This window comes from Urocitellus parryii, chromosome 4 (assembly GCF_045843805.1).
Source record: "Urocitellus parryii isolate mUroPar1 chromosome 4, mUroPar1.hap1, whole genome shotgun sequence".
Classification (NCBI taxonomy): domain Eukaryota; kingdom Metazoa; phylum Chordata; class Mammalia; order Rodentia; family Sciuridae; genus Urocitellus; species Urocitellus parryii.
The window spans coordinates 67,434,650-67,462,209 of record NC_135534.1 but is presented as its reverse complement, the minus strand read 5'-3'; the positions used below and the strand labels follow the sequence as shown (position 1 = coordinate 67,462,209).

The 27,560-nt window shown below is 54.3% G+C and overlaps 1 protein-coding gene and 1 non-coding gene across 2 annotated transcripts in view; both read right to left on the bottom strand.

The window, feature by feature from the left end:
• Positions 1 to 6,945: 6,945 nt before the first annotated feature.
• Capn5 (calpain 5) overlaps positions 6,946 to 27,560 on the bottom strand; it is a 54,318-nt gene continuing 33,703 nt past the window's right edge. The window contains exons 4-13 of the mRNA XM_026387348.2: positions 21,892 to 22,100; positions 18,050 to 18,242; positions 17,180 to 17,373; positions 16,554 to 16,631; positions 14,926 to 15,121; positions 14,155 to 14,277; positions 12,143 to 12,339; positions 11,003 to 11,118; positions 10,356 to 10,492; positions 6,946 to 9,257 (exon numbers count right to left, since the gene is read on the bottom strand). Of these exons, the coding sequence (XP_026243133.1) occupies positions 9,075 to 9,257; positions 10,356 to 10,492; positions 11,003 to 11,118; positions 12,143 to 12,339; positions 14,155 to 14,277; positions 14,926 to 15,121; positions 16,554 to 16,631; positions 17,180 to 17,373; positions 18,050 to 18,242; positions 21,892 to 22,100 (1,626 nt within the window). The 3' untranslated portion in view covers positions 6,946 to 9,074. The remainder of the gene's footprint in view (positions 9,258 to 10,355; positions 10,493 to 11,002; positions 11,119 to 12,142; positions 12,340 to 14,154; positions 14,278 to 14,925; positions 15,122 to 16,553; positions 16,632 to 17,179; positions 17,374 to 18,049; positions 18,243 to 21,891; positions 22,101 to 27,560) is intronic.
• Trnaa-ugc (transfer RNA alanine (anticodon UGC)) lies at positions 15,848 to 15,920 on the bottom strand. The gene has a single exon. It is a non-coding gene; the product is annotated as a tRNA-Ala (tRNA).

Below are 27,560 nucleotides of genomic sequence, written 5' to 3'. Positions count from 1 at the left end.
TAGTAGATGAGGAAAAAAATCAGTCAAACACAAAAGAACCGAGAGGGGAAAGTCACAGGAAAGGTCACAAGAAAACAAACAGCAAAACAGCAGAAGTAAAATTAAGCCCACCCTTAGCAGTAATTGCCTTAAATGTAAATGGATTGGATTCTTTAGTTAAGGGGACAATAAAAACACAGAATCAATTATGATAAGCCTCAGCTTCTCCACTTGAGACCCAAAGACACACACGGGCTCCAGGGGAAGGACTTCATATAGGTGGTATTCCATGCAAGTAGCAACCAAAAGAGAGCTGGGGTATCAACACTAATGTCCTCTGAACCCATTTAAAGCCAACAGTTGTTTACCAAGCTGGCTGCAGTGTGGTAGATCTGTAATCCCGCTATGCAGGAGGCTGAGGCAGGAGGATCACAAGTTCAAGGCCTGCCTGGGCAACTTAGGATACCCTGTCTCAAAAGAAAAAAATGAAAAGGACTGGGACTGTAATGTCATGGCAGGGTGCTGGCCTGGCCTGGGAAGGCTCTGGGTAAATTTTGATATGTATATTTACAAAAAGTTGTTACAGAAGATAAAGAAGGACATTATATTTTACTAAAAATATCAACCCAAACCGACATCAACAGCCCACGAATTTATCTGCAAACTTCCCTCTGCCCATAAATCTGGGCCAAGTACCCATGGCCCCAACCTGGCCCCACTGCAGAGAGGAAATCACGTCAGACTGGGACGAGAGAGCCCTGCCTGAAGGCCTCGGAGCAGCGGGTCCTGTGCACCACTGAGCTCCGGGTTCTCATTCCACCCCCCACCAGGGACCTTGCAACCCCGGCCAGTCGGTCTCCCCAATGTGTTCCCAAGGGCTACTGCAATGGCCTTAGGACCTTCCTGGACTCTTCCTTTCCCTTTCCTGGCCTCTCCAATTCCTCACTACCCCTGGAAAAGACAGGCTTCCATTTCTTAAATAAAAGAAAAAAGAAAAGACAGGCTTCCAGCTATTTTTCAATTGGTCTGGAAACTCTTTCAGGACTGAAAATAGGAGGGCTCCGTGGCACCTTGCTTGGGTGGGTGGGTGACAGTGTGGCTGAAGAGGGCAGCCTCTGACTCACTCCCGCACCCCCATTCCATTCCCCAGGCCATAAACACAACGGGCCTGTCCAGGCTGCCACAGGGTCACTAGGCAAGAGCTGCAATGCCACCCAGCGCCTGCAGTCTGACCTCTTCTCTCCAGCCCTGGGCCTGTTCCCGAGTCTCCCCTGGGCCCTCGCTGCAGCCCATCCCTGGGCCTCCTCTTCCTGGCTATTGTCCCCCTCAACATCTTGGCTCCCAGTCCTATCTGGACCCCCCGAGCTTACCAGGAGCCTCAGCTTCTCCATTGCAATATGGGCATGAAGGTCCCTACCTCACAGCCTTATCGCTATAGAATGAGATCATGCGTAGCATGTCTGGCATAGAGGAGGACCAAGGGGACTTCTCCTGATGATGAAAATTCTCAACAAATGAATAAGCTTTTTTCATGAGTAAAGAGATTTGGGTTCTTAGTCCATTTTGAGGAAGATATCTCCTGTGCCTGGGACCCTGTGGGGTGCTCGGCCGGGCTGGGATGATGGGTAAGTACATGGATGGAGGAATCTGTCACTAGATAAGTCCCACATGGAGACATCCTACCTGTGGAGAAAGAACCATGGTATTGGTTGAGGTCTCCTGAGATTTTTTTTTTTCATCCAAAGGAAAGTGAGAAAACAAAGGATGGGGAAATGTCACAGCCAGGAGCACTGTTGCTATCACTGGTAGCTGAGCTCTCCTGAGCTCTGTGCAGCTGGGCTAAGCATTTCATAGACACTGGTGTCTCAGTCCCAGACACTCCTGTGAGGGAGGTGTTCAGACGTGGACATAGTGCAGCAGTTGTCCTACAGCCACGCGGCTGGACAGTGGAGGGACTCTGAGGTCAAGTGGTGGTGTGCTTGCTGACCCAGCCCACCAGCACAGAGCTCCTCTGGAGTGGGCTGACGCCTGGGGCTGACGGGGTGTGGGGAGGAGGAGGAAGGTCGTCCCTCATTTCTGGGGCTCCCCAGGAGGCCCGGGAAGGCAGTGGAGGGAGAAGGAGTGACGTGGACAGGCGAGGCGGAGCAGGGGAGGCCAAGGCGGTGGGGGGATCCCTGGGGTGGGGGGAGGAGTAGACACCAGGCCAGGCGGCAGGTAAGGAAAGAGCACGGTCATGGCACGTTGGCCTCACAAGAGCAGCCCCGGGAAAAGAGGGCCTCCATCTTCTCTTACTGGTGGGGAAACGGAGCTCAGAGAACAAGCCCAAGGCCTCCACTTGTGGAACCCAGAGCTGGGACATTTTTTGGACCAAAGAAGCAACAAAAGATTATTTCCTATTTGAGGGTGGGCACAGCCCCTTCATCTACAGACCCCTGCTCCCCACAGAGTGAGGTGGGCCAGCATGCAAAGGTGGCAGTAGGGGAAGGGGACAGGAGGTCCAGTCAGCCAGAGGCCTGCCTCAGAGATCCCTGGGGGAAGACACCCTTGGGGAGCCATGGAAGCCCAGGCCCTCCTTCTGTCCCCTCCCACCCAGCTCCCTGTGGCACATGGCAAACGCTCAGTGAAGGTGACGTTTTCCCTCTTGTCGATTCTGGCCATTCTGATCAAGGGCTCGAGGGGCCACTTCCCCCTCTAGATCCCACCCTGAAGTTTGCCTTCTTACACACACATCCCTTGTGGCTGCTGGGCTGCAAGACAAGTCTGCTCCACTGACCTCTGATGGCCCAGGACAACAGGAAGCTGCTGGCCAAGCCCCACAGCACCAAGCCCCACAAGCCCCAGGGCCCTGTGCCAGGCCCACCTGGCCCAGGGCCCACATTCCTGGCTCCCGCTCTGGAGACCAGAAGCTCATTAGAGCCTCAGACCAGTCACGGGAAAGGGCTGAGGGTCGGAGGCTGTGGTGGCCCCGGGGAGGAAGGGGGACCAGAGGGCTCAGCTGAGGGGCAGCACCTCTGCCTCTTCCATAAACCCCAGGGAGCTCCAGCTTAGGACATGTCAGCCCTGCCCATTGCTGCCTAAGGCCCTCAGGACACCTCAGGATCACAACCTGTCCTAAGCAGACTTGCCAAACCTTTCCCCCAGGGCTTCCCCACGTTTGAGACTTTGCACATGCTGTTCCTCTGCCTGAAACACCTGGGATTCAGAAACGTGGGAAATCCATCATTTCTGCCCAGTGGGGTGAGTCGGTGAGAAAAGGAAGCCCCACAGGGACCTCAGAGGGAGCAGATTCCAGCCTGGGCCTGGGAGAGGCGGGAAAGTTCCCAGTGGGTCTTGAAGCAGAGAGTAGGAGTTTTTCAAGAGAAAGGCCTGGAGAGGATAACCCACAGTTCAGCATCTAGTTGAGAGAGGATGGGATGGCAGCAGGATGAGCCACCCCACAAGGTGACTCCTTGAGAGGTCAAAGGTGAAGGGAGAGCAGGGCCGGGAGCACGCACCTGCTGGAGAATCACCATAGTCCTCCTGCTGCCGCCAGCCAGAGACGGTTCTGCAGAGAGAGGGACCTTGTCAAGCCTCTGAGCAGGCCAGCCCAGGGAGCCTTGAGCCTATCTAGGGTCACCTGGGCTCCTCCCAAAGCTCCAGCCCCTCCTCCCTGGAGGAAACCCTCCCTGGCTCCTCTCCCTCTGGCCACAGCCCAAACCACGTGACTGAAGCCCTGGCCACTGTCAGCAGCCCCATTGCCCAGAACAGCAGGCGCTCTGTCATCCAGAGATTCCCAAAGGGCTCCCAGGAGAGAACAAGTCTAGCCCCACCCTAAATATATAAGCACAGGGGCCCAGGGACAGACCAAGCCTTGCTAAGTTCACACAGCAGGGCAGGGCAATTCAGAACTAGGACTTGGTCTCTGGCCTCCCCGTTCAGGGTGGTCCTAGGAGTATAGGTGAAAGGGCAGCCCAGGCTGGGGACAGTCATGAGCTGAGCTAAAACCTTGCCAGACTCACTGCTGCCCTCAGGACAGGCAACTTTAGCCCCTGAAGTCTGGCTTTCAAGGTCCAGCCAATCGGGGCCCTGCCCATATCTCAAGTCTTTTTTTCTCCCCAACCTGTCACTCAATATTCCGCTCTTCTCAGACCTCTTGGCTTTTGCTTACATTGGCCCTTCCACCTGGAATTCAGACAAGAAAAATCTTGTCTGTGGTTCATGGCTCAGTTCAGATGGTACCTCCTTTAGGAAGCCTCCCTTGACCCTGTCCATGCCTCCAAGGTCCTCTGTGTCTCCCTTCATCCCAGGCTTGACTACACGTATTCTGTTCTCTGGGTCGGGGCCTGTCCCCACCTCTGCCCTGAAAGCTGGGGATTTGATTCGGCACAGGGTGTGGCCTGAGTCTGAGCCATCCCCTATCTCTAGCCTTGGCCAGCACAGGGCTAGGCTCAGATTTGGGCTTGGGAAGGACTCCTGGGACTAGGTGTAGCTCTTAAAGCCCTGGCCCATGGGCCCTGGCAAGAGGCCCTGATGGCCCCAGACCTGTCCTTCAGGATGAACATCAATTTTTCACAAGGACCCATTCAGAGGCGCCGGGGCATTTGATCCTCTGCCCATGACACTGCCTGACACCTGAGCCCTGACCCCTGTGCTGAGTCCTGGTCTCAGTGGGCACACAGTCCATCTGGAGACCAGCACTAGCCTGGGTACCGGTAGGGAAGTGAATTCAACAAGGGCCCGCAGGTAGCTGCCATGGGGAGCTATGTCTGAAGAGGACTCCCAGGTCACTTGCCAGCATCCAAGGCCAGCATGAGCCAGGACAACCAGGGGCAGATCAGAGTTGTTACAAAAGATACGGGACCATGGAGGCTGGTGAGGGTGTAGAACTTAGGGCCCACACAGTAGGAGAAACTATGAGATATATGATTTATTTCTAAAAATGGGAACTAGACCCTGTTCAAGCTCATTGCTTTTCAAATTGATGATAGGAAACACAGATGGCATTTATATTTCTAAGCCCATGCTCCATTTTGCCTTCTCCCCAGGACAGTCCTGGCTGATGGGCTTCAGACCCCCATGTCACAGATAGGAAATTTGAGGCAGAAATAGGAAGTGATTTATCCAAGGACAGAGCATGTCTGCTCCAGGACGCCCCCCACCCCAGCTCCTGCTCAGCAACAATTCAGCAGATACTATGCGCTCGGCTCTTCCCTTCTCCAGGGTTTAAGCCTCCTTCTTTCCAGGCTTAGGACAATTTCATTCAAGGACTGCTGTGGAGGCACCCCTGTGGGTGGCAGGAAGCCCAGGAGCAAGGGGCTATGGGGGCAGGGGTTCCAGAGGAAGCCCCTACCCAGGACTCTTCTAAGCTCCCTCTCCCCATGCCCGGGAGCAACCCAGCCTTACCTGGGTCCCAGAAGCACACTCTCAGCACCCCACCGGCTTGGGTGCTGCTGCCACAGGCACAGAGGACTCAGGAAGCAGGGCACAAGCGTAACTGGCCTGCAGACACGCTGCCCTGCCTGTCTTACTCCGAGGCCCGCTGTGGGTGTCACTCTGGGTCTTTCCGACTCTCTCTGGTCTCTCTTCGCCCTTCTCTCTGCCCAGGGAGGCTGTCCAGCCAGCACTGCCACCCTCCTTTCTCACTCCAGAGCCTTCTCCCAGGAGGCGGAGCCGGAGGGGGCCTCCAAGGTCTGGGTGTGGTGACATCAGCGTGGGGGATGGGCTGTGCTGGGACTAATGTCCAGAGGCTGTCCAGGGCTCTGTGCAGAGCCCTGGGCAGACCTGTGGGACCCAGGCCCCCACCCTTCCTGGCCTCAGGTGCCTCTGTCATTTGCCCAAACCTGCTACCTGCTGACTTGGCACGAGGGCAGGAAGTCTGTTCTGGTCTTGGTCGCTGACTGCTGGCAGCTCAGGTGCACCTGCCTCCCTGCAAGCCCACCATCTCCTAAGGTGGCTGGGTGAGACTCCCACAGCACAGGGGCAGGCAGCCCATGGCAGGAGGTGGGTCCTAGCTAGCCCAGCACTTGGCACCCGCTCCCAGACACACTGGCCCGCGCCCCAGACCCACCTCCCGAGGTTGGGCTCAGACGCCACCTCCTGAAGCTCACCAACTCAACACAGCCCCACAACATGTTCTGGGGGGGTGGGGTGCACATTATTCCACAGTCATCCAGAAACTTTGTGAACCAGACAACTTGGGGCAACCCCAGTGCACCAGGAACACATACCAAGGGAGGTAAAGTGTGTGATTTGAAAGGGACTGAGGACAAAGAAGGGCATAAAGCCTGTTATTAGCATTGTGCAGCCCGGGGCTGGGAGGAGGATGACTTCTTGAGACTTGGCCCTTTGTCTTTGCCACCCTTGGCCTATAGCTCTGGGCCCCAGAGAGGGAGGGGCACTTTTGTCTCCCTAGGCTCCATACCTGGGGTACATCTGCAGGGAAACCAACCATGGATGGGTGGGGGCCTGTGGGGGCCCGATGGCCCAACAGCACCACCTGCTGGACGAAGTCTCCTCGGCCACAGAGCCAGGGAAGCAAGACCCCTGGAGGGGAGCCAGGCCCCAGCTTCCCAGCTCCAGCTGCAGCTTTGGTCCCTCCACAGGTCTGCCTGGTCTCCCACATCCACCTGGGCCTCACAAGCCCTTTAATGGTGTCCTTGGTGCGGCTGCCTCTGCACCCCTGTATCAGGGCTTGGGCCTGCTTGACCTAGCAGGCGAAAGGAGCCCCCTGGGAAGTCCCACACTGCCTAGCAATCTTCCTACAGTGTTTGTCGTGATTGGAGATCCATCTTCCAGAGCACGGACTGTCTCCCTGTGTCCCCAGGGTGAGGCTTGTAAAGCCAACAGCACTGACTGGCTGTAGGCTTATCCTGCTGACCAGAGGACAGTCACCCATTGTATCATCCCCTGCAGAGGGGGAAAGACAGACACAAGAAGATATTTCTGGATTGCAGAAACATTTATTCTGAGAACAGAACAGGCCTCCTCTCCCCCAGCCTGGCAGTGGGCCCCAGAAGGACTGAAGCCCAGGTCTGGCTGGTGTGGGCTGGAAGCCCTGCCCATCTGTGAATGCCGACTCTGAGGCTCTCCTGGGCGCATGGGTGAATTGCTCTCCCTGATCCACCATCTATTCTCACCTGTTCGGACCCCACACCTTCCTGGGGATCAGAGATCCCTGCACAGCCAGGAACCAGCCTGGCCCACCTCGAGGGGAGGGGCTGCTGTTCCAGTTCTGCTGTAGGTGGGAGGCCAGGATCAGCCCCCAGGCTGAAACCTACACAAATCAGCCACTTGGTCCCAGTTTGCCCCTATACCTAGGGGATTATGGCTGAGCAAAGACCCACGGGTCAGCCCCAGAGGCCCAAGCTGGCATACCTGACTCAGGAATCTTAATTTGAAACAGACAAGAAGCGGTGATTACAGGAAAATATAGTGTGTTGCATACAGAGATACATAGAGAAAGGGGTTGCTTTGCCCTTGTTTAGCCCTGTGGGTGCTGACAAATAGGAATCATTGGCCCCATTTTGCAGAGGGAGAGATCAGAGGCACAGGAGGTTTAAGTGACTTGCTCCTGGTCACATGCACAGTTCCAGCCCTGGGTCCTCTAGGTCTTTCAATTCCAGGGCGGGACCCAGGAGCAGAGCCAGCCCCAGAGCAAGGTGGCAATATCAGAGAATCCAGCACCTCCAGCCAGAACACTGGACTGAACAGTGAACTCTGGAGTAGAAAATTCAGGTTCCTAAAGGAACTGCTGTCCTGGGGCCAGCTGGACTTTCCATTTGCTTTGCCTGGTCCGAAGTCCAAGGAGGGTACAGTGGGTCACGGCACCAGCACTTCACAGAAGTTCTCCAAGAACACAGCGCCAGCCTGCAGTCACCCAAGTACAAACACCCTCTTCCTCACCCTCCTGCAGACCTCCTCTGAGAAGGCCTGACTTCGCCCATGTCCCTGCCCGGGTGGAATCAAAATAAAATTAGAGGGTGAGCAAAACTGGTATCAAAAGAAAGGGGGATCCAGAATCTCCTTTAAACCCCCCTGGTTAAAACTGAGATCTTTTTTTTTTTTTTTTTTTAAATACAGAGAACACTAAAAGAAACATTTTGGTCCAGGCAGTAAGAGGAGCACTGTGGCCCCATTAGCTGTTGGGGGAAGATGTGGGTGGAGAGCTTCTGGGGAGGCAATGGAGTCACCTGTCTCCTGCCATGCCCAATAGGTGACCTGACCCCAGCAGGCCTGGCACCTCCCACCCTGGAGTCCTTTCTCCTACGGGAAGCTGGGGTCTTGCAGCAAGGGGAGCCTGTGCCTCCCTCTGGGTCCCCAGAGCCGCGCTGCCTGCCTGGCCCACTAACGGGGCTCATTCCTTCCAACACCAGGCAGGGGACTCAGGAAGGTGCCCTTTACTTCCCACGAGGGCCACTGCCTCAAACCAGGGGCTGAGAGTGGATCAGAACCTGGAATGAGAAGATAGCTGCAGCCTGCCTGGGCTTCTGCCTCTGGGGGACCTGAAGACAGAGGCCCAAGGTGGGGGCTGGGTGGTTCCCTTCACCTGTTGACTTGTGAGCGTTGCTTCTTCATTTGGGGCGGGGGATGGATGGCTGAGTGAACAGGATCAGAGAACGAACAGGAATCACCTGCACATGTCCCAAATTCCAGCCTGAGCAGAACCCCAGCAAGTGCCTAGCAAGCGCTCTTTCAAAGTAGCTTGGAAATCAAGTGTAGGTGACAGAAAAAGTGAATTCTGGGAGACTGAGGTGGGCCTGGGAAACAAGGGGCAGGACACATGGGGCTTGGGGACATGGCAATTTGTGTGTAAACAAGTGACATCTTCTTGGCACTCCTCGGCAGACAGCAGAGCCTGGGGAAAATGTTTTCAACGGATAGAGTCCTTTAGCAGTGGTGACAGCTGGGGTGGGGAGGGGACTCCCCAACAAGGAGGGAATGCTTTGGGGCCCTCAGGACACTGAGGTCCAGAGAAGGGTAGAGATCTACCAAAGTCACACACCAAGTCAGTAAAAGAGTGGAAAAGGACCCCAGCATCTGGCTCCCAGGCTGGTCCCAAGTCTGGTGGGGACATGCAGGTGGTGGTGAGACTGTTGGGGCCGGTAGATGGGCAGGCATCAGACAGCTGTGAGGGAGGCACTGCTGAGGACGTACACAGCCACGGTGCCTGGCAAGTCGCTCGGCTGCCGGCTGCTGCGGTCTCGGAGGTGGAGGGTGTGCAGGGCCTGGAGGTCATCCGGGTCAGCCTTCAGGTGCACCTGGCCCAAGAATTCATCCTTCAGGACTCGGTGGTTCCAGATCTGGGAGGAGACAGAAGATTATGGTAGGAGCCATATTGTCTATGGTAGGTGCTGGTGGTGACCGCTAGGTCTCAAACTCACTTCCCGCAGTGCAAGCCTGGCCAAGGAGCCCTGGGTGGTCTGCCTTGGCCAAGGGCATGCCCCATCCAGAGTCTCAGGCTCCCCGTCTCTCAAACTGCTCTTCCACCTATAAAGTCATATCTGTTCTTATTAGCTCTGCTGCTGACCTAGGATGAACTTGGACAAGTGATACACCCTCTGCTCTAGTTTTCCCATCATTTTTTTTTTTGGTGGGGGGGGACGGGCTACCCAGGATTGAGCTCAGGAGCACTCAACCACTGGGCCACATTCCCAGCCCTATTTTGTATTTTATTTAGAGACAGGATCTCACTGAGTTGCTTAGGGCCTCACTTTTGCTGAGGCTGGCTTTGAACTCCCGATCCTCCTGCCTCAGTCTCCCTAGCTGCTGGGATTACAGGTGTGTACCACAGTGCCCGGCTAGTTTCCCCATCTTTAATATGAGGGTCAATATGAGGGTCGAGTCCTTTCCACTCCAATATCTATGAGTCTGATTTGATCCAGTGGGACCCAATGTTAAGAAAACTTAGAAAATCTACTGGGGCTCTCCGGGGGTACCCCAGCATTTGTTCACAGAGTTTTTTCACCCAGAGAGATGCTGTTCTGAGCCTGGGGGGATACAGAACTTCCTGGTAATGATCTCAAAATCATCACGTTCCAGCCTGAGAGGGGTGGGAAGGCCTTCCAAGGACACTGGCTTTCCCACCCCTGCTCAGAGCTCTTAGGAAACAGCCACACTGGTCTCCAGCCGCTTTCCCAGGTGGAGCCACTACAGGGGAATCTAAGAATAGCTATGAGGCCATGGGCGAGGTTATCAGAGATGACCACTGTCCACAGCCGAGAGACTGACCCTGCTGGGTCTTGGGATTGCATTGGCTAAAACAACTGGCCCACCTACTGAGGGTGACCAGGAGGGGCAGCCAAGGGAATGCCAAGGCCACCTGGGGAGGCAGGGACAGATGGAGAACCAGAATCCAGCAAAGGTCTTCTGCCCTGGAGCCTGTGGGCAGGTGGGCTCACCTGCACAGTGATGGGCTGGCTTGGCTTCTTGCGGTAGAAGACTCCTTTCACATTGTACTCAGGTGTGGAGGTCCCTTTCTGCACAGTTGAGCGGACTTTGTCCCCTTCACACTTGATGATCACGTAAGAGTTAGCCCCTAGGGAGGGGGAGGGGGAGCTGGGGTGAAGGTGGAGGCTGGAGCAGGGCCCCGGTAGGACAGATGTCTGGGAGGTGAAGTGCCTCCCTGGGCTCAGGCATTCAGAAGGGGAGAGCAGAGCCTGGCCCACCCCAGGGAACCTTAACTTCCAGACACTGGCAGATGGCAGGAGGGCCCTGGCCATGTCTGGCCTTATCCATGAGGTTCTCTCGTCTCAAGCTTCCTACCATAGTACCTCCACGAGCCTCCAGGTCACCTTCCCTGAGCCCTCCCTACCAGCTCTCTGTCCCAGCATCTGACTTCCCTACCACCCAGGAAGACTCTGGGAGCAAGAAGCAGCCTTACTCCTCTCTGAGCCAGGATCCCCCAGCAATGGCTGGCCTGCAGTGGGTGTGAGGAAAGGTCTGCTGACCAGCTGAGTGTCAGAAGAGAGTTCTAGAGGCTGAGAAAGGAGAGGGCCTGGGGCAACTGCCAGGGGGGAGACACAGACCTTTCCCTGGGCGAGCTCACCTGTCTGGGAGTCCTTGAGGCCAGCAGCCCCCAGGACATGTACCTGGGTCACCTGCTGGGGGTAGCCACACAGGGAGCTCCAGCAGGTGCGGGGGGGCTCATCATGGCGCAGTTCTCTAATCCAGGAAGGACAAAGAGGCCCGGGGAGACAGTGAGAAGGGGGTTCAGAGTGAGCAAGCGGAGAGGAGGGTTTAATACAGACATTCATTTAGTCCTGGGTCCTTCTCTATGGGCAGAACGAGCCACCCAAGCTCAGGGCTTCCTGCCTTCTCTATCCCTATCCAGGGCACCCATCCCATTGGTAGGGAGAGGGGAATAATTTTATGAGCACCTACTACTGAGTGCCAGGCCCTCTGCTGGGTGACATAGGTGGTGTCATTTCTAATCCTCAAAAAGTCTGGGGACACACAAGACTGTTATTTGTCCATTTTTATAGGTGGGGAAGCACCAGGCTTCCCCAGGGGAAAGCCCCAGGGGAAAGCCCCTTCCCACACACTGGAAAGCGGTGGAGCAGGGGCTGGCAAGGCCTGGGGTCATCTAAGACCACACGGGGAGCTGCTGCCTGGGGCTGGGATGTGGGCAGGGCCCTCTCCTGGGGACAGTGAGTCTGGACTGCATGACAAGGTGGCGAGGTTAGTGGAGGATACACAAGGTCTGCTCTCCCACAGGGACAGGGGTGGTTTCGGCAGTCCCTGATCCCCAGAGCCAGCTCCCTCAGGGAGGGGAGAAAGGCCACAAGGCTAGAATCAGGCTGGGTAGTGGGCCAGCCTGACATGACCACACCTCGGCATGACCTCGGGCACCTTTCTAACGATGATCCCTGTTTTCATTTGTAAAACAGAGTGGCCAGGCCCCCTACTTGGGGGTGTGGGAAGATCAAATGAGGTGAGTGGAAGCTTCTTTGTAACTGGGAAGTGCAGCGCACACAGGAGCTGCTGTTGCTGGTGGTGCCCGAGAGGCCAGGACAGACATGGGGAAGGGGAGAAGGGCCAGGGGATGGGCAGGCGGTCAGCCCAGGGAGGCTGGATGCCCAGGCTCCACACCTTGGGCAGACCTCAAGTGCCCCTGGGACTGCAGACTCTGCTCAGCCTGGCATGGACTGTCACCCCGCAACCCTGGCCCACTGCAGTCCCTGCGCACCGGCAGTTGGAGGGCACGTCCGTGAAGACTCTGAGCAGGAACTCGCCAGTGTGGCCTGGCTCAAAGGTGGTGGGGATGATGACGTAGCGGCCCTCGGGCTGGTCCGTGCGCAAGAAGACGCTGCGCGAGTTGATGTAGATGGAGCTGGCGGCCTTGTGCTGCAGGCTGTGCATGCGGTAATGGCGGTTCTCCTCCACCTGCGGACACAGGAGGGGCTGGCCACTGTGCCACCTGGCATACCCAGCCCTCCCCATGTCCCCTCGCCACCAGGAAAGGACAATGGAACCCATGCGTGTGAAATTCCAAAATGGGCTAATCTTATAAAGAAGTGGATTAGGGTTTTGCCTAAGCTGAGGGGAAGCAGGTCCTAGGATTGGGTGAGGGGTTTCATTTTTCAGGAATGAAAATGTTCTAAAATTGTGGTTTCTAACTCTGTAACCACACCCAAAGTCTCTAGATCATATACTCTGAATAGGTAAATTGGATGGTCTATGAATTGTATTTTAATAAAAGCTATTAAAGACAAAGGGCACCGGGTGCACGCCTGTGTTCCCAGAGGCTCTGGAGGCTGAGATAGGAGAATCATGAGTTCAAAGCCAGCCCCAGCAACTTAGCGAGGCCCCCAAGCAACTTAGCAAGACCTTGTCTCTAAATAAAATATAAAGAGAGCTGGGGATATGGCTTGGTGGTTAAGTGCCCCTGGGTTCAATCCTGGTACAAAAAAAAACAAAAAACAAAAAACAAAACTGAAGGCAAGGAGTTAAAGCAGTGGGACATGACTGTAATCACAGCTGTTTTGGACTGCAGGAGGACTGCAAGTTCAAGACCAGCCTCAGCAACCTAGTGAGATCTGGTCGCAAAGTAAAAAGTAAAAAGGGCTGGGATGTAGCTTGGTAGCAGAGTACTCCTGGGCTCAATCCCAAATACCACAAAGAAAGCGGATCATAAGGAACCCCCTAATAACAAGTCCCTTGGAGTTTCTCACTGTTATACTAGGATCAGGTACGGCAGTCCCCCATATCCATGATTCTGTTTTCCACTGTTTCAGTTACTTATAGTCAACTATAAGCTGAAAAAATTAAATGGAAAATTCCAGAAATAAACAATTCAGAAATTTAAAATCTCTTGCTGTTCTGAATAGTGTGGTGAAATCTCCCACTAGCTCCTTTCACCCCTCAGGGCAAGGATTAGGCTTTTTCCAGCATATCTATGCACCAGTGACTTAGTGGTCGTCTTGGTGACACTGCAGTGCATAGGACTTGGTACTGTCTGCAGCTTCAGGCATCCACGGGGTGGGGGTCTGGGACCTACCCGCCATGGAGGAGGGGACTACTGTACCATGGCCCGCCCAAACCATGGCACAAATCTATGAAATGACATGCTAGGCAAGTCCTAGAGTAAGTGCCACAACATGCCGTGACCACCTTAGTGAAGGCCGTGACATGTCAAGGTCACGGTGTCACAACAGGCCAGCCTGTGGCGAATGCAGTACAATGATGTGAACAGATCGCCTCGATGTGACTGAACACACTGAAGGCCAGGGACCCAGCACACCCATGTGGTTTCATCAAGTTCATGGGGTCTGACAAGGACATGGATCCCACTCTGCCACCTGTCACCACACACTGGGCCTCACACGTGGATGGCCTCAGCTTCCAGGTTGGGGGGAGTGGCCACAGTGAGCCCACCTGGCTCATCTCAAGTATGCTCCTACCTGTCCTGGCACGGTTTCTGACACACGGAGGTCCCAGGAGAAGGCTCTGAGCTCTGAGGAAGGGCAGCAGCCCTCAGAGCCCAGCCCCAGCCCCGGTCCTCCCCTCCCTCACCTGGGCCTGTGGTCTTGGGAGCTCCCACAGAAGCCACGCCCTGGCGGGGCCCACACCACTGTATCCCCATGATGTCACGGAGCAGCTGGGGTGCTGTCAGAGACTGAGGTGCTCTAGTCCCAGGCACAGGCAAACCAAATTCTCCCGTGCTCCCCTCACCCTCAGCAGGGGTCCAGCTGGCCTCACCTTGTAGATGTCAAAGCCAATGGCCAGGTTCTCGCCCTTGCCCTCCTGGCGGGTAGACCGCTTCGGCTGCTGCTGGAGACACACCAGCACCTCATCTTCCGGCTTCCTGACCTCAAAGATGTACTGCAGGGATGGCCAAGGAGAGACAGTCACCCTGTTGGCTCCGGGGTGAATGGGTTCCTGAACCAGGACCAGACACTTTGGCTGCATCAGCTTGGGCCAGTCCCATCACCTCTCTGAGCCGCTGCGTCCCTCCTCTGTGACATGGGCCTGCCCACACCTACAATGGCTACTCTGCGTGAAGGCCCAGCTCAATAAAGGCACACTGAGTTGATGCTCAATAAAGGCACACTGATTCCCAGGGCTGAGCAGTGCTCACAGGCTGTGAGTGAGGAAGCCGCAGGGCAGAGGCTGCTGCCGGGGAGCTGAGCCCGGCCAAGTTCCCCAGGAACAGGCACGACTATGCTACCATGAAACCACGCGCTGATCCTCAGCTCCACCACTAAATGTCCTAAATGACCAGACACTCAGAAGTCCCTGAGTCACAGTTTCCTCATTTTTACTGTCTGCAGGTCAGGTTTAAGTGTAGGGCTTCGTGACAGCCAGCTGGGACTGCTGTGACCGTCTACTGTACACACAGGTATGCCGAGACCCAAGGAGGGGTAGAGATGTACCTGAGGTCATGCAGGAGCCCCTGGAGGGACAGCGGGGGGGGGGGGGGGGGTGCTGCAGTCGCTGCAGAGGCAGGGTGAGATCCCTGGGGATGCCCACCTGCGGGTTCTGGAAGAAGGTGTCCTTGTGGTTGATGCAGCCCCCGCTGCGGTTCTGCCGAGGGTCCTCGTGCCGAGTCCAGGCGCCGCGCAGGCGGGCCTCCTCCCACGTCTTGTGGATGCTCAGGTAGGATGTGTTGAGCAGGCGGCACTTGATGATGTCGGTGAAGTAGCGGCACAGGTCCTCGAAGGTCATCCTGGGTGAGGAAGGGGCTGAGCCAGGCAGCCCCCAGGCCCTCCTGCCTGCCCACCCTTTATGCTCTAAACCATGGCTCACGTAGGGCATGGCCTCCTGCAGAGAATGGTCTCCTCGTTTGTAAAATGGGGCTGAATCTACCAGCAGGCGCCTCACAGGGCTAGTGCAGAAGTCAAGTACAGCAATAACAGCTGGCATACAAACTCTAACGGAGTAGCTGGCAAAGGCCGGCTGTATGTACACATACAGAGGATGGATAACTGAGTACTGCCCTCTGCAGTGTATAAAGCTGGTTTCCATCCATTGTATTGTACATCAGCTAGGAAGCCTCAATAAAGCGGTGGTGGGCACCCCACGGTAGGTGGGTGACTGTGGCCAGGACATTGCTATAGGCACCTTGTGCTATGCACACCTCCAGGAGCCTGGGCGGGGCCAGGGGAAGTGCAGAGAGAAGGGCCTTAACAGGAGTCCTTTCCACAGGCCAAGGGCTCGACTGACCCCTGAGCCAGACTGAACAAAGCAGATCTTGTCCACAGGAGAACAGAATGAAGGCCCTGGGTGGACTCGGGCAGCAGCTCCCCTGGCATCTGTAGGAGGGTCCTCGATGGGGTGCCAGGATCACTGCCCTCTGCCCCTGGTCTGCCTAGGAGGCCTCATGGCACCCACATCGCAGTGGGCAACCCATATGTCTCCAGGAGGGGCTAAATTCCCAAACCAGGTGTTTTTTTGGTGATGCTGGGGATTGAACCCAGGGCCTTGTGCATGCAAGGCAAGCACTCTACCAACTGAGCTACATCCCCAGCCCCAACAAACCAGGTGTTCTGTTGAAGAACAACACAGCCTGGCAGAGTCGGGGCAGGACACAGGGGAATGAAGGCAGCGGTGGCGCCCACGCTCCTCGGTCTAGGCTTCCGTTGTTTTCCCAGCCACGCCAGACACCCGCTGCTCTCTCCTCTGAATTCGTCCCGAATTTGAGAGGTGGGCCCTCTCACCTCTGGGGCATGTCTCTCTCCTCAACCATCAAAGGTTACTCTGTACCCAAATCTCAGCTCAGGAATCAGCTCCTCTGCGAGGCCTCTCCTCTTCCCTCCCTACTCTGAGCACTCAGGGTACCCCTGTGCTCAGTCCCCCACCTGCTGCCCCTGTGCTCAGTCCCCCACCTGCTGGTGCCTCAACCTGCTTGCCAAGAGCAGCCCGGGGTCCCTCAGGTGGGCAGAGGGGACTGCAGGGATAAAGGGCTCATTGCCGCCCAATTCATTATACAGTGGAGGAAACTGAGGCTCAGAGAGATGGTGTGACTTGTCCCAAGCCACACAGCAAGCTTCTGATGGGGCTGTGCTGGAGCCCTGGCAGCCAACCCCCCCACCACCAGGTGTTCCTTGCCAGGTCCAGGTGGTCCCCTTGACCCAGGTGCCAGGCACCAGCACACTCACCAGAACTCGCCATCGTCCTGCACGGTCACACCCATCTTTTCCCGCTCACTCTTGCTCACTTTCTGCCATTCTTCTGAGCTGGGATGTGAGTGCCAGGAAGGAAGGGAGCAGAATAAGAGGACGGGCCCCACCAGAACCACCCCAAGGGACAGCTCAGCGTGAGGCCACCCTCAGTGCAGTGTGGTTAGGACCCCTGGGGCCCTGCTCAGAGAAGCCCTGTCTGCCCTCTCCCATGGGCTGTGATCATGCTAGGGCTGGGAGGACAGGAAGGAAAGCCGCAGACAGGGAGGGAGGGGACGTGACCTGTCACTATGCGGGGCCTCACCTACTCCACTCCAGGCCTCATGGCCGTGAACAAGCACAGAGCATCAACCCCGTTCACTGTCAGCTTACCCTCCTTCCCAACCCACTCACCACACTGGTCACTATGTCCTTATAGGTCAGCTGTCCTCCAGGCCTCTGTCCTTGCTGAATCCACTGCCCCACAAACACTCCAAAGGAAGTCTTTTCTAATTTCATCCTCCCCCAGACCCTTCGAGGCCCAGGTCCAGTATCAGCACCCCCATGGAGCCCACCCCATCCCTGCCCAAACTCTCATGCCCGTGGTGCCCATCCCCAGGCCTCACGTGTCACTCCAGGGACCATTCCACTCCCGCTCGCCCCAGGGGTTGCGTAGGCGGATCATGTCCAGCTTCTCTGACTTGAAAAAGGCCAGCAGGCCATGGCCCAGGCGCACCTTGCGGACGTCGGTGACAGCATAAGCATGACCCTTCACCAGGCCACACGCCAGGCGTGCCTCCATGTCGGCTGCTGTAACAGCCTGCAGGAAGACACAGGTGCTCAGACAGGTGGGGCCAGGCTGGAAGCCGAACCCAGGGGGGCAAAGGCCCAGGAACCAGAGCAAGGAGGCCGCACCGCCCCCTCCAGGCCGGTACAGGAACTGCACCCTCCCGTACAGGCAGACCTGGTTGGGTGGTGACCGAGTGGTGGGGTGTTCAGAGCTTTAGGCAGCAGTCTCTCGTAAAGGAAGGTGTCTGCAGTGGGGCCAGCCCAGGGAGGGCAGAAGCTGATTCACCCTGGCTCAGCTGATCATTAAATATTCAGGGTTTTTCTTTTTTCTTTCTATGGTACTGGGGATGGAGCTGGGGGTGTTCTATCCCTGAGCCACATCCCCAGCCCTCCTTTTTATTTTGAGATAGGGTCTTTCTACATTGCCAAGGCTGCCCTTGAACTTGTGATTCTCCTGTCTGCATCTGCCTCTCAAGTAGCTGGGATTACAGGTGTGTGCCACCACACCCAGAAATAGGCAGAGGTTTTGAGAATTGACTGTTAAAACACCGGTAACTGGAAATTAACCCTGGTGGAAATATTTACACACCTCAACCAGAAAACGCTACAAGTCAGGGCCTTCTAGGTTTCTAGAGCCAGTTTGTCCTCACGGCCACCTCCCGTCCCAGTCAGGGTTGGTGACATGGAGGTCTGCTCTGGGCTCTCACCTTGATGGAGGCACTGATGAGGCCTCCCCGGCTGTGCACCTTCAACACACGCTCAAAGAGCTGGTTCCTCTTGGCCTCGTCATTGGCGAAGTCCCCCTCCGTCAGGTCGATGGGCTCAGAAACGCCGCCCGTGAAGTCCACCAGTGCATCTGCTGTGTTGCCTCCGTCCAGGGCCTGGTAACAGCCCGCCAGCCTGGGGAGCAGTGAGCAAGAATTCCCAGTGCATCCCAGCTGGGCTACACCCTTCACCTTGTAGGGGAGAGTTTTGAACCTCAGAGAGCTCAAGCAAACTGCTACGGTCACACAGTAGGCCACAGCATAGCCAACACTAGAACCCAGACCCGACTCCCAGTGAACCACGTCAATTTCCACTCAAATTTCCCCAGGACTTAGCAGCTCCAGCTTCACAGATCAGATGTCCCAAAACCTAGCCATTCATTTCAAAAGCATTAAAGGCTCATATACCTTTTGACACCCCAATTCTGGATAAGTGACATGATTTATAATGATATAAAAGCAGAAATAACCTCAATACCTAACAATGGGGAATTGATTTTAAAAACTAAAGCTGTACCCATACTCTGGAACATGAAGCAGCTGTGGAAAATGTACAGAATTCCTGAGGTTGGGAAATGCTAGCGCTTGCTTGGTACATTTGAAAATCAATGCAAGTGAATTCCAATTGTGGTTTTAAGTATACCATGATTCACTTAAAAAAACAACAACAACAACAACAACACTTATTAGCCAGGAAGGACAAACCATAAAATCAGAGGGACCTAAGTCCCATTTCCTGGGATTAAAAAAAAAAAAAAAAGAAACTCTGAATGAAAACTCAGAAGCAGAAAGAGATATATAACATATACTGTTGATGGAAATTGAAAATATATACACACAAAACAGCAACACTTAGCATGCACAGGACCCTGGATTCAATTTCCAGCACTACAAAGAAAGAAAGAAACAAACAAAAACAACAACCCCCACCCCCGAAACATGGTTTTTATAAGGTCACCCACAAACAAAAATGTCTCACAGATGTTGAAAGAGGCTGGAGGTATGCATAAGGCCTGGGTTTGATTCCCAGCCCCGCCCCCCTTTTTTCTTAAAAAAAAAAAAAGTTAAAGCCACATCAATTTTACAGCAGCTCAATTCACAAGAGCCAAGCTATGGAACCAGCCTAGGTGTCCTTCAACAGATAAATGGAAAAAGAAAATGTGGCATATATGCTCAATGGAATATTACCCAGTCATAAAAAAGAATGAAATTATGGCATTCACCAGTAAATGGATGGAACTGGAGACTATCAGGCTAAGTGAAATAAACCAATTCCCCAAAACTAAAGGCCAAATGTTCTCTCTGATATGTGGATGCTAACCAATAACAAGGGAGGGTAGGAAGGAGAATAGAAGTTTACTAGATTAGACAAAGGGAAGGGAGGGGGAGGAGATTAGGAAGGACAGTAGAATTAACTGGACACAACTTTCCCAGCCTTGTATTTCAATATGTGATCAGGGTAACTCCACATCATGTACAACCACAAGAATGGGATCCCAATTAGAATAAGTTATACTCCCCTATGTATAATATGTCAAAATACGCTGTACTGTCATGTATAACTAAAAAGAACAAATAAAATTTTTAAAAAAGTATCACCAAAAAAGAAAAAAGTTGAAAGAGTTGCCATTGGTGGGGGAGGGGAAGAGGGGAAGGGAGAGGCCCAGTAGGAAAGAGGGTAAATGGTGACAGAGTAGGACAGGGGCCAAGCTACAATGGTGATGCTCAGACCAAAACAGGGAAGGGGAAGGCAGGGGCTGATCTTTCTACAAATCTTTCATTTTATAATTTAAAAAGTAAATGTGGGCTGGGGCTGGGGCTCAGTAGCAGAGTGTTTGCCTCGCATGTGTGAGGCACTGGATTCCATCCTTAGCACCACATAAAAATAGACAAATAAAATAAAGGCATGCTGTCCATCTACAACTACCAAAAAAAAAAAAGTGTTTTTAAAAAGTAAATGTAAAAAAATAAGCAAGCACAAAGTATGCAGCCACTGTGGAAAACAGTTTGGTCATTTCTCAAAAAGTTAAACATAATTGCCCTGTAATTCACTCCTAGGTGTGTGCTCAAAAGAAGCGAAAGCAGAGATTCACATGGACACACCCATGTTCACGGCAGCACTATGCATAAGAGCCGAAGGTGGAAGCAGGCCAGGAGTCCAATGGACAAATGGAGAAACAAAATGTGATGTATTCAAGTAGAGATTGTCACTCAGCCGTTAAGAGAAAGGAACCTTTGATATCTGCTATAACACGGATGGTCCTTGAAAACATGGTGCTTTGTAGAAGATGCCAGATACAGAGGGGCTAATACAGCACTCCACTTACACCAGGAACCTAGAATAGGGCAAGTTCATAGAGACAGAAAGCAGAACAGAGGTCCCCTGGGACTGGGGGAGGAGAAGGAGGAAGCTACTGTTCGATGTGTAAGAGTTTTCATTAGAGATAATAAAAAGTTTCTGGTGTAGACGGTGGTGAGTTCGTTGCATGCCACTGAACTGTGGGCGTACACACGATGAAAATGAGAAATGTTGTGTTGGGTTTATTTTACTACAAAACTGCTTATTAAAAAAATAAAAGCAAGCCAGGCATGGTGACACCCCAGCAGCCTCATCCACTTGGGAGGCTAAAGCAGGAAGATTGCTTAAGCCCAGGAGTTTGAGATCAACCTGGGCAACATGGCAAGACTCTGTCAAGAAGGGAAGGGGCAGAGGGAGGGAGGGAGTGACGGAAAGAGGGAGGGAGAAATGGAGGAAGGAAACAATGATAAATACAAAAATTTTTTAAAAACCCAAAACCCAAGAGCAAGGGCTGGCTGGGGTTGTGGCTCAGTGGTAGAGCGCTCGCCTCACATGTGTGAAGCACTAGGTTCGATCCTCTGCACCACATAAAAATAAAAAAATTAAATAAAGGTATTGTGTCTATCTACAATTAAAAAAATATATTAAAAACAAAACAAAAAACCACAAGAGTAAGACCAGAGCCTTCTCTCCAGAAGGGCAGCACCCATGGTGGAGACTCAGTGGCCACCAGGGGGCAGGCTTTGCTTTCTTAAGATTAAAAATGGAACCTGCCAGGGTTGTTTTTACTGTTAGTTTTTTCCTTTTCCTCCCTTCTTCCTTTCCTTGGACTCTCCCTCTCTTCCCCTCTTCTGTTAGGAGACTGACACATGGGTCTGGGAGGAGGAACCAGGGACCGGCTCCCACCAATCTGGCTTGCCTGGTCTCTGGCCCCGACACTCCTGTCCAGGCCCACCCCAGTGCTGCAAAGGCCTGGACAGGTCACTCTGCTCCAAAGCCCTCTATAGCTCGGCAAACTTTTGTTCATGCACATTCTGTGTGAGGCCCTGTCCTGGGGACACAGAGTCTGGCACAGAGAAGGAAGAGGGGTCAGCAAAAATAGTATAGATGGACAGTCAGGTAGAGACATGGTGAGTGGACAGGGGGAGGCCTCTGAGCAGGGCATCTGCCCAACCTCCACACTCAGGCTGGATCTCGGTTACCACATTCCCAGCAGAGGCGCCTGGGGAAGGTCCCACCATATCACCTTTGAGAAACCCACTGCTATGAGCGTGAGCATTGGCCCTGACCCCAACTAACGCAGAACACCTGCCTGGGCTCTAGGCTCCCCACCCCCCAGGTAGCCAAGCCTTCCCTCCTGGGGTCCAGGCTTCTACCCTACGCAGCACAGCTCTAGCTGGCCATGCCCAGGGCTCTGAGCTCTGAGCACGCTGTGTGCCCACCCATGGGAGTTGGCCACCCAAGCCTGCTCTCTTCTGGCACCTACTTGGCATAGGCCTTCTCCACCAGAGCGCACCAGAACTCATTGCGGGAGTTGGAGTGGCAGTAGATGAGCTGGTTGTTGACTGTGGGCAGCCGGTCATCAATGACCACGTCCACCCACTCCCCAAAGCGCCAGAAGTGGAAGTGGAAGATGCCAGCGTAGGCGTCGGGCTTCTCAGGGTCCCACTCCTGCTCCTTCCAGTCTGGGATGACCTGGGTGGAGACACGATGGGGCGCATTGAGGGGACACCCAGCTCCAGGGGAACGGGGTGTGTGCCTCCCAGGATGGCGCGGAGTCCTGCGCTGCACCCGTCAGCGCCATGAACCCGGTGGGACTCAGTAAGACCCCCGCACAGCCCCTGCTCCTCCAGGCTCCGGGGCTGGGGCTCCCTCGGGCTCCTCCAGCTCAGCCACGAGGCTCCAATGGGCTCCCCCTCCCTCCCGCCCGCCTCCTCATTCTCCCGCCACATCTGCTCCAGCCTGAGCGGAATCTGGCAGCCACACTGGCCTCTTCACTCTGCAGGTCTCCATCAGGGCCAGCTGCTCAGGCGCAGCCTCCTCCCATCCCACCCTGCCCCAAGCCCCATCACCTGTCCTGAGGACACTGTACCAGCATCCACACCTGCCTCCCCCGCCACACACACACCGGCACCCCTGACCTGATTGTGTTACTTCCTGAATGGACTCTGCCCCCTGTCCCTTCAGCCTCGTTTCTCTGCTCCCACCGCTGCCCCAGCCCTGTGTGCTCCAGTCTCTGGGCAGGAGTCCTACACCTGCTCCTCTTCTGCCTCTTCACCCCCTGACCTCCATTCATCCTTCAGTTCCATCCTTCTCCTCTAGGAAGCCCTCCCTGACTCCAGGCAGGATCAAGACCCATCCATCAGACCCACGGCTGTGCCACTTTCTCTTAGATACTTACAGTTATTGAGCTAAATACATTAAATGCCTGAGTGACTTTGTATTCAGTGACTGACACTAGGAACAGCAGTCCTCTGAGGGCAAGGCCATGCTGTTCTTGGTCACTGCATATACCCAGCACCTGGCCAGGGCCAGGTCCAGAGAGTGACCTGAATATACTTGTGTGCTGACTGAAGCAAAAATCCAGACGTTGATTTAGACTCAGAAATTAATCTATTATTTAAATACCAGGCCTTGTGCTGAGACCACCATAGTCCCTCAATTTAATTCTCACAATAACCGTATGGGTAGCCTACGATTATCCATCCCTACTTAACAGATCAGAGAACTGAGGCTCAGAGAGTGCAAGTAACTTGTCTATGACCACATAGCCAGAAAAAACACGCATTCTTTGTAAGCACACAGATCTGGTTTGAAGCCAGGATTCAAACACGAGTCTTTTTATAAAGAATGAGTTCTTCATCAGTGTGGACTACTCTGTGCCCAGCACTTGCTGGACAGAGGAACCAGACATGGTCCCTGCCCTCAAAAGTCCTCCAGTCTGGTAGGAGAGGCAGGCGTACAGGCCACAAGCCGAGCTAACATGGGTATATGCAGGGCCCCAGTGGGGAGGGACCAGGGGTCCTACCTTGGAGGCGGGCATCTGAGAGCCAGCAGAGGATGTCCCCCAAGCACACAAGGGCAGATAGAGGTAACCTGGGCAGCAGGAGGTGGGCAGGGAAGGGCAACTTCTCACCCCTCCAAGTCAGGAGGAGGGGCTGGCCAGCCAGGTGTGGCTGAGCCCACCCAGACCCTAAGCAGATCTTTCTAGAAGAAAACCATGCCCAAGTACCCGGGCACCCAGGCATGCAGGCTGAGCTGGACCCCCGCCAGGAGCCCCACATGCTGAGGCCCTGCCCGCCCACAGGCTGCGGTCACCCCACCCCTGCACTCATTAAGGACGCCTTTGTTTACAGGCCTCTTCCATCAGCAGGGAGACTGGCAAAGGGAAATGCTCCCTAGCGGCACATCTGAGACCACGAAAATGAAAATGCTAACTCCGGGAGAGCACTGGAGCCACTAATGGAGCCCTGCTAGGGGCCCGGCGGGCAGGCTGGTCACTGTTTCCAGAACTGCCTTGGCCTCACAGCCAGCCTGGCGGCAGGGCTCCGGGAAGCTTCTTGCAGAGGCTGCCCTGGGCAGAGGCGAGGGAAGCAGGATCACACCCAGCCAGGAAGCCTGGCCCAGTGTCCCAGCCTAAGGCTCAAGACCACCGTGGCCTTTCCCGCTCCTCAGCTCTCTTTCCAGGCAACTCTGTCCTTTTAAAGTAAAAACCCCCAAGGCCTCTGCCCCTCCCCTCGTTCTGTCTCCCCATTTTGCTTTCAAGACTGAAAGCTATATCAAAAAGGAGCCAAGCTAAGCACTGTGGCATTCCCTGCTGCCCCAGCTACTCGGAGGCTGAGGCTAGAGGTTTACTTGAATCCAGAGGCTTAGTGCCAGAGACTGGGTGACATGGGAAGGCCCTGTCTCTGGAAAATGGGGGAGATACATGCAGGGTGGGGCGATCATCTCTACGGCACAAGTAGGAAGCTCTGAGCTGAGAACCCAAGCCTGGCCTCCCTCTCCACTGCACACGCCTCCCTCCAGTGGCCCTGCTCCGGATGCTCTGGACTGTGTGGGGAGGGAGGAGGAGGCCTTCCCGGGTGCAGGGAGGTATGCTGGGACCTGGAAGAATCACTAGCTAAACTTAGGGCTTGGCCCTGAGCCCTCTGTGGCTCAAGAAGCACTTAATGAGGCTCCAGGGCCTGGGGATCGTGAGTCATGAATTCCTGGGGGCCTTGACTTCCCCTCCTGTATCACAGCCAGTGGACCTGGTGTGGGGTGAGCCCCAGCCAGCCTCCCCACCACGAGCTCACCCCTCTGCTGCCAGGAGGACACTGAGTGGGAGAAACTAAACAATTCCACCTTCCTACCCTATAGCCACCACGCCCAAATTCAAGGAAGCCACCCAAGACTCTTGGAACCTGTCAGAGGATTTAGGAAGCAGCCTGAGGAGGTTCCCATTCACCACAAATGGGCCACCAGAGCATCAATAAGGATAGCAGCTGCAGCGGAGTACAACAAATCTGTTTAAGTTATCAGACCACATGATACAAAACAAATAATGAGTCATCTTGGAGGAGAGTAGGGAATTAACTCATTTTCTTGAAACTAAAAAAATCAGTTGATCCAGCCTTTGCTCACACTGTGCCAGAGGTGAACCAAATAGAAGATGAAGGGAAATCTCCAATTGGGAAAGAATTCCAGCTAATAAATGAGGAGTAAGTGACAATACTGGACCACCTCCTTCTATAACCATAGGAGAGTTAGTGGATTAGACAGTGATCAACACCAGCTCCTCACACCATAAAAGAGATAAACAGACATTTCATGCCCCCCCCCTCACCGCCCAGGGAAGGACACGGCATCTCCTGCAGATCAGTCACACCACAAAACATTTGCACCTCAATTTCCTCCATCTTCTAGAGCTAAGTCCTAAGTACAGGAACGCAGGGGACAGGGCACATGTTAAACAACACCAGGAAGACAGTCACCAACACCCAGACTGGGAATCCCACAGGGCAGATGACCTTTGTTTCTTCAATAAATAAATTACAGGGAAAGGTAAAAAGATGAAAGAGAAACAACCAATTGCCAATATGGACTTTGGTTTTGATCTCATTCAAATAAAGTGTAAGATGTCTACGGTTTGCAGCCTGAACTGGGAGCTACAATACTTTGGGGGCATTTGGTGATATACATTGAGCATCCCTACTCCTAGAGCTTGGATCTAGAATGTCCCCCAAAGGTTTATGTGTTAAATGCTTGTATCCCAGTGTGGCCCTATCAGGAGGTGGTAGAAACTCCCAGAGGTGACACTATGTGGGAAGTTTTAGGTCACAGAGGGATGTGCCCTTGGGATGGTGGGACCTGGGTCTCCTGTGTGGCTTTCAGATCCCAGCCATGAGGCCGACTGTCTTGCTACATCACACATTATTCCTACCATGATCTGCTGCCTCCCCACCAAAGGTCTTCAGGCAATGGATCTGCTCAATCATGAGTGAACTGCAACCTCTAAAACCATGAGCCAAAATTAACCTTTTCCTCATTATAAATTGATTCATCTTGGGTATTTGTTAAAGTAACAGAAAAGTAACACAACTGAAACTTTCTGAGCACTGACATGGTGTTTGGGATTTAGAAGCATTTTGGATCTGGGATTTTTCAGAAAAGAGATGCTTCCCTGATAAAGGATATGCAAATATTCCATAATCAGAAGAACTCTGAAATCCGAAACAGTTTTGGTCCCGAGCATCTTGGATAAGGGATACTCCACCTACATTAAGGAGTTACTTTAAAATGTTTCCGTTGTATATGGGTATTGTGGTTATTATTTTTGAAAAGAGTGCTTCTTTTCCAGAGCTGTATCCAGAAACATTCACAGAAGAAATGATCTGCTGCCTGGGGACAGGGGGCATAGAAGCAGTAAGATTGGCATGAGCTGCTGGCTGCTGGAGCTCTGTGCTCTTGTGGTCTCTGGGCTTGAAGTTCCCTGTCATCAGGGACACCACAGCCTGGCCTGGCAACAGGAGCCTGTGAGTGGGCTCAACTGATCCTCTCAACTCTGTCCCTCAACATGCCCTCCTGTGGGCTTCTCAGAAATCTTCCACAACCACCAAACACCACGATGCCTCCTGCCATCTCCCCCCTGTGTGTGTGTGTGTGTGTGTGTGTGTGTGTGTGTGATCTGCCTGCACCCCCTTCCCTTGGCCCTCAGGTGCTAGCCCCCATTCCTGCTCCCCAGCACAGCTCCCTTTCCCCACCCATTGGGAGAAGTTCCTCAGACCCCCGCCACACCCGGCACAGGGCCTGGCCCAGCTCCAAAGCTGGTTGGAGTCTTTCTGGGAGGAAAATCCCCAGCTCTGGTCACTGGTGAGGCCCTTGACCAGTTGGTGACCCTGTACACACAACCTCATCTCAGAGACTTAAGTTTGGACTGGGCCACATCTCAGAGCCTCAGTTTCCTCATCTACTTATCTTACCCCCAGGACCATCACAAGAACTCAAATAGAAGGCCTTGGAGGTGCACCACATACTGCGTAGGGCTGTGCACACCTGGATGGGGCTGTTGGCTGTGGAGTACCTCCGTGGGCACTCAAGGCTGCAAATCTCAGGGCAGAGGGGAGCTGCAGCCACCGGGTGGCCTCCTTCCCAAGGGGAGAAAGGGAAACTCAGCACCACTGGCTGTGGGGTAACTTGGGCTGACCTGGCTGGTGGCAGGGATTGGGTGGGGTTTGGAGCCTCCCTCACCTGCCTGGGGGCGTGGCCTCTTGCAGCACACACCCCAAATCTCAGGGCTGTGATGGGCACCACAGCGCCCCCTGGTGCCCCAGCTCCTGGGCTTTGTCCTGGGAACCTCCCACCAGGTTCAAGCAGCCTCAGGTCATGGGACAGAGAACAGGAGGAGCCCGGGGAGGGGGAGGGCAGTACTGCTCAGGAGCTGTGTGTGTGTGTGTGTGTGTGACTGTATGCGCAGCTGTAGGGGCGTGGGAGAAAGCTTTCCAGATGTCTACCTGGGACCCCAAGGCCCAGCTCAGAGCGTTTCTGAGCCACAAAGTGGCTGTGGCAAGAAGGGCTGCTGCTCCCTGTGTCACCCAAGTTGGGTAAAATGAGCCACAGGCCTTTTGGAATCCTCAGACCTAGCAGGTTCCTGATGCTAGGCATCTGAGATTCCTC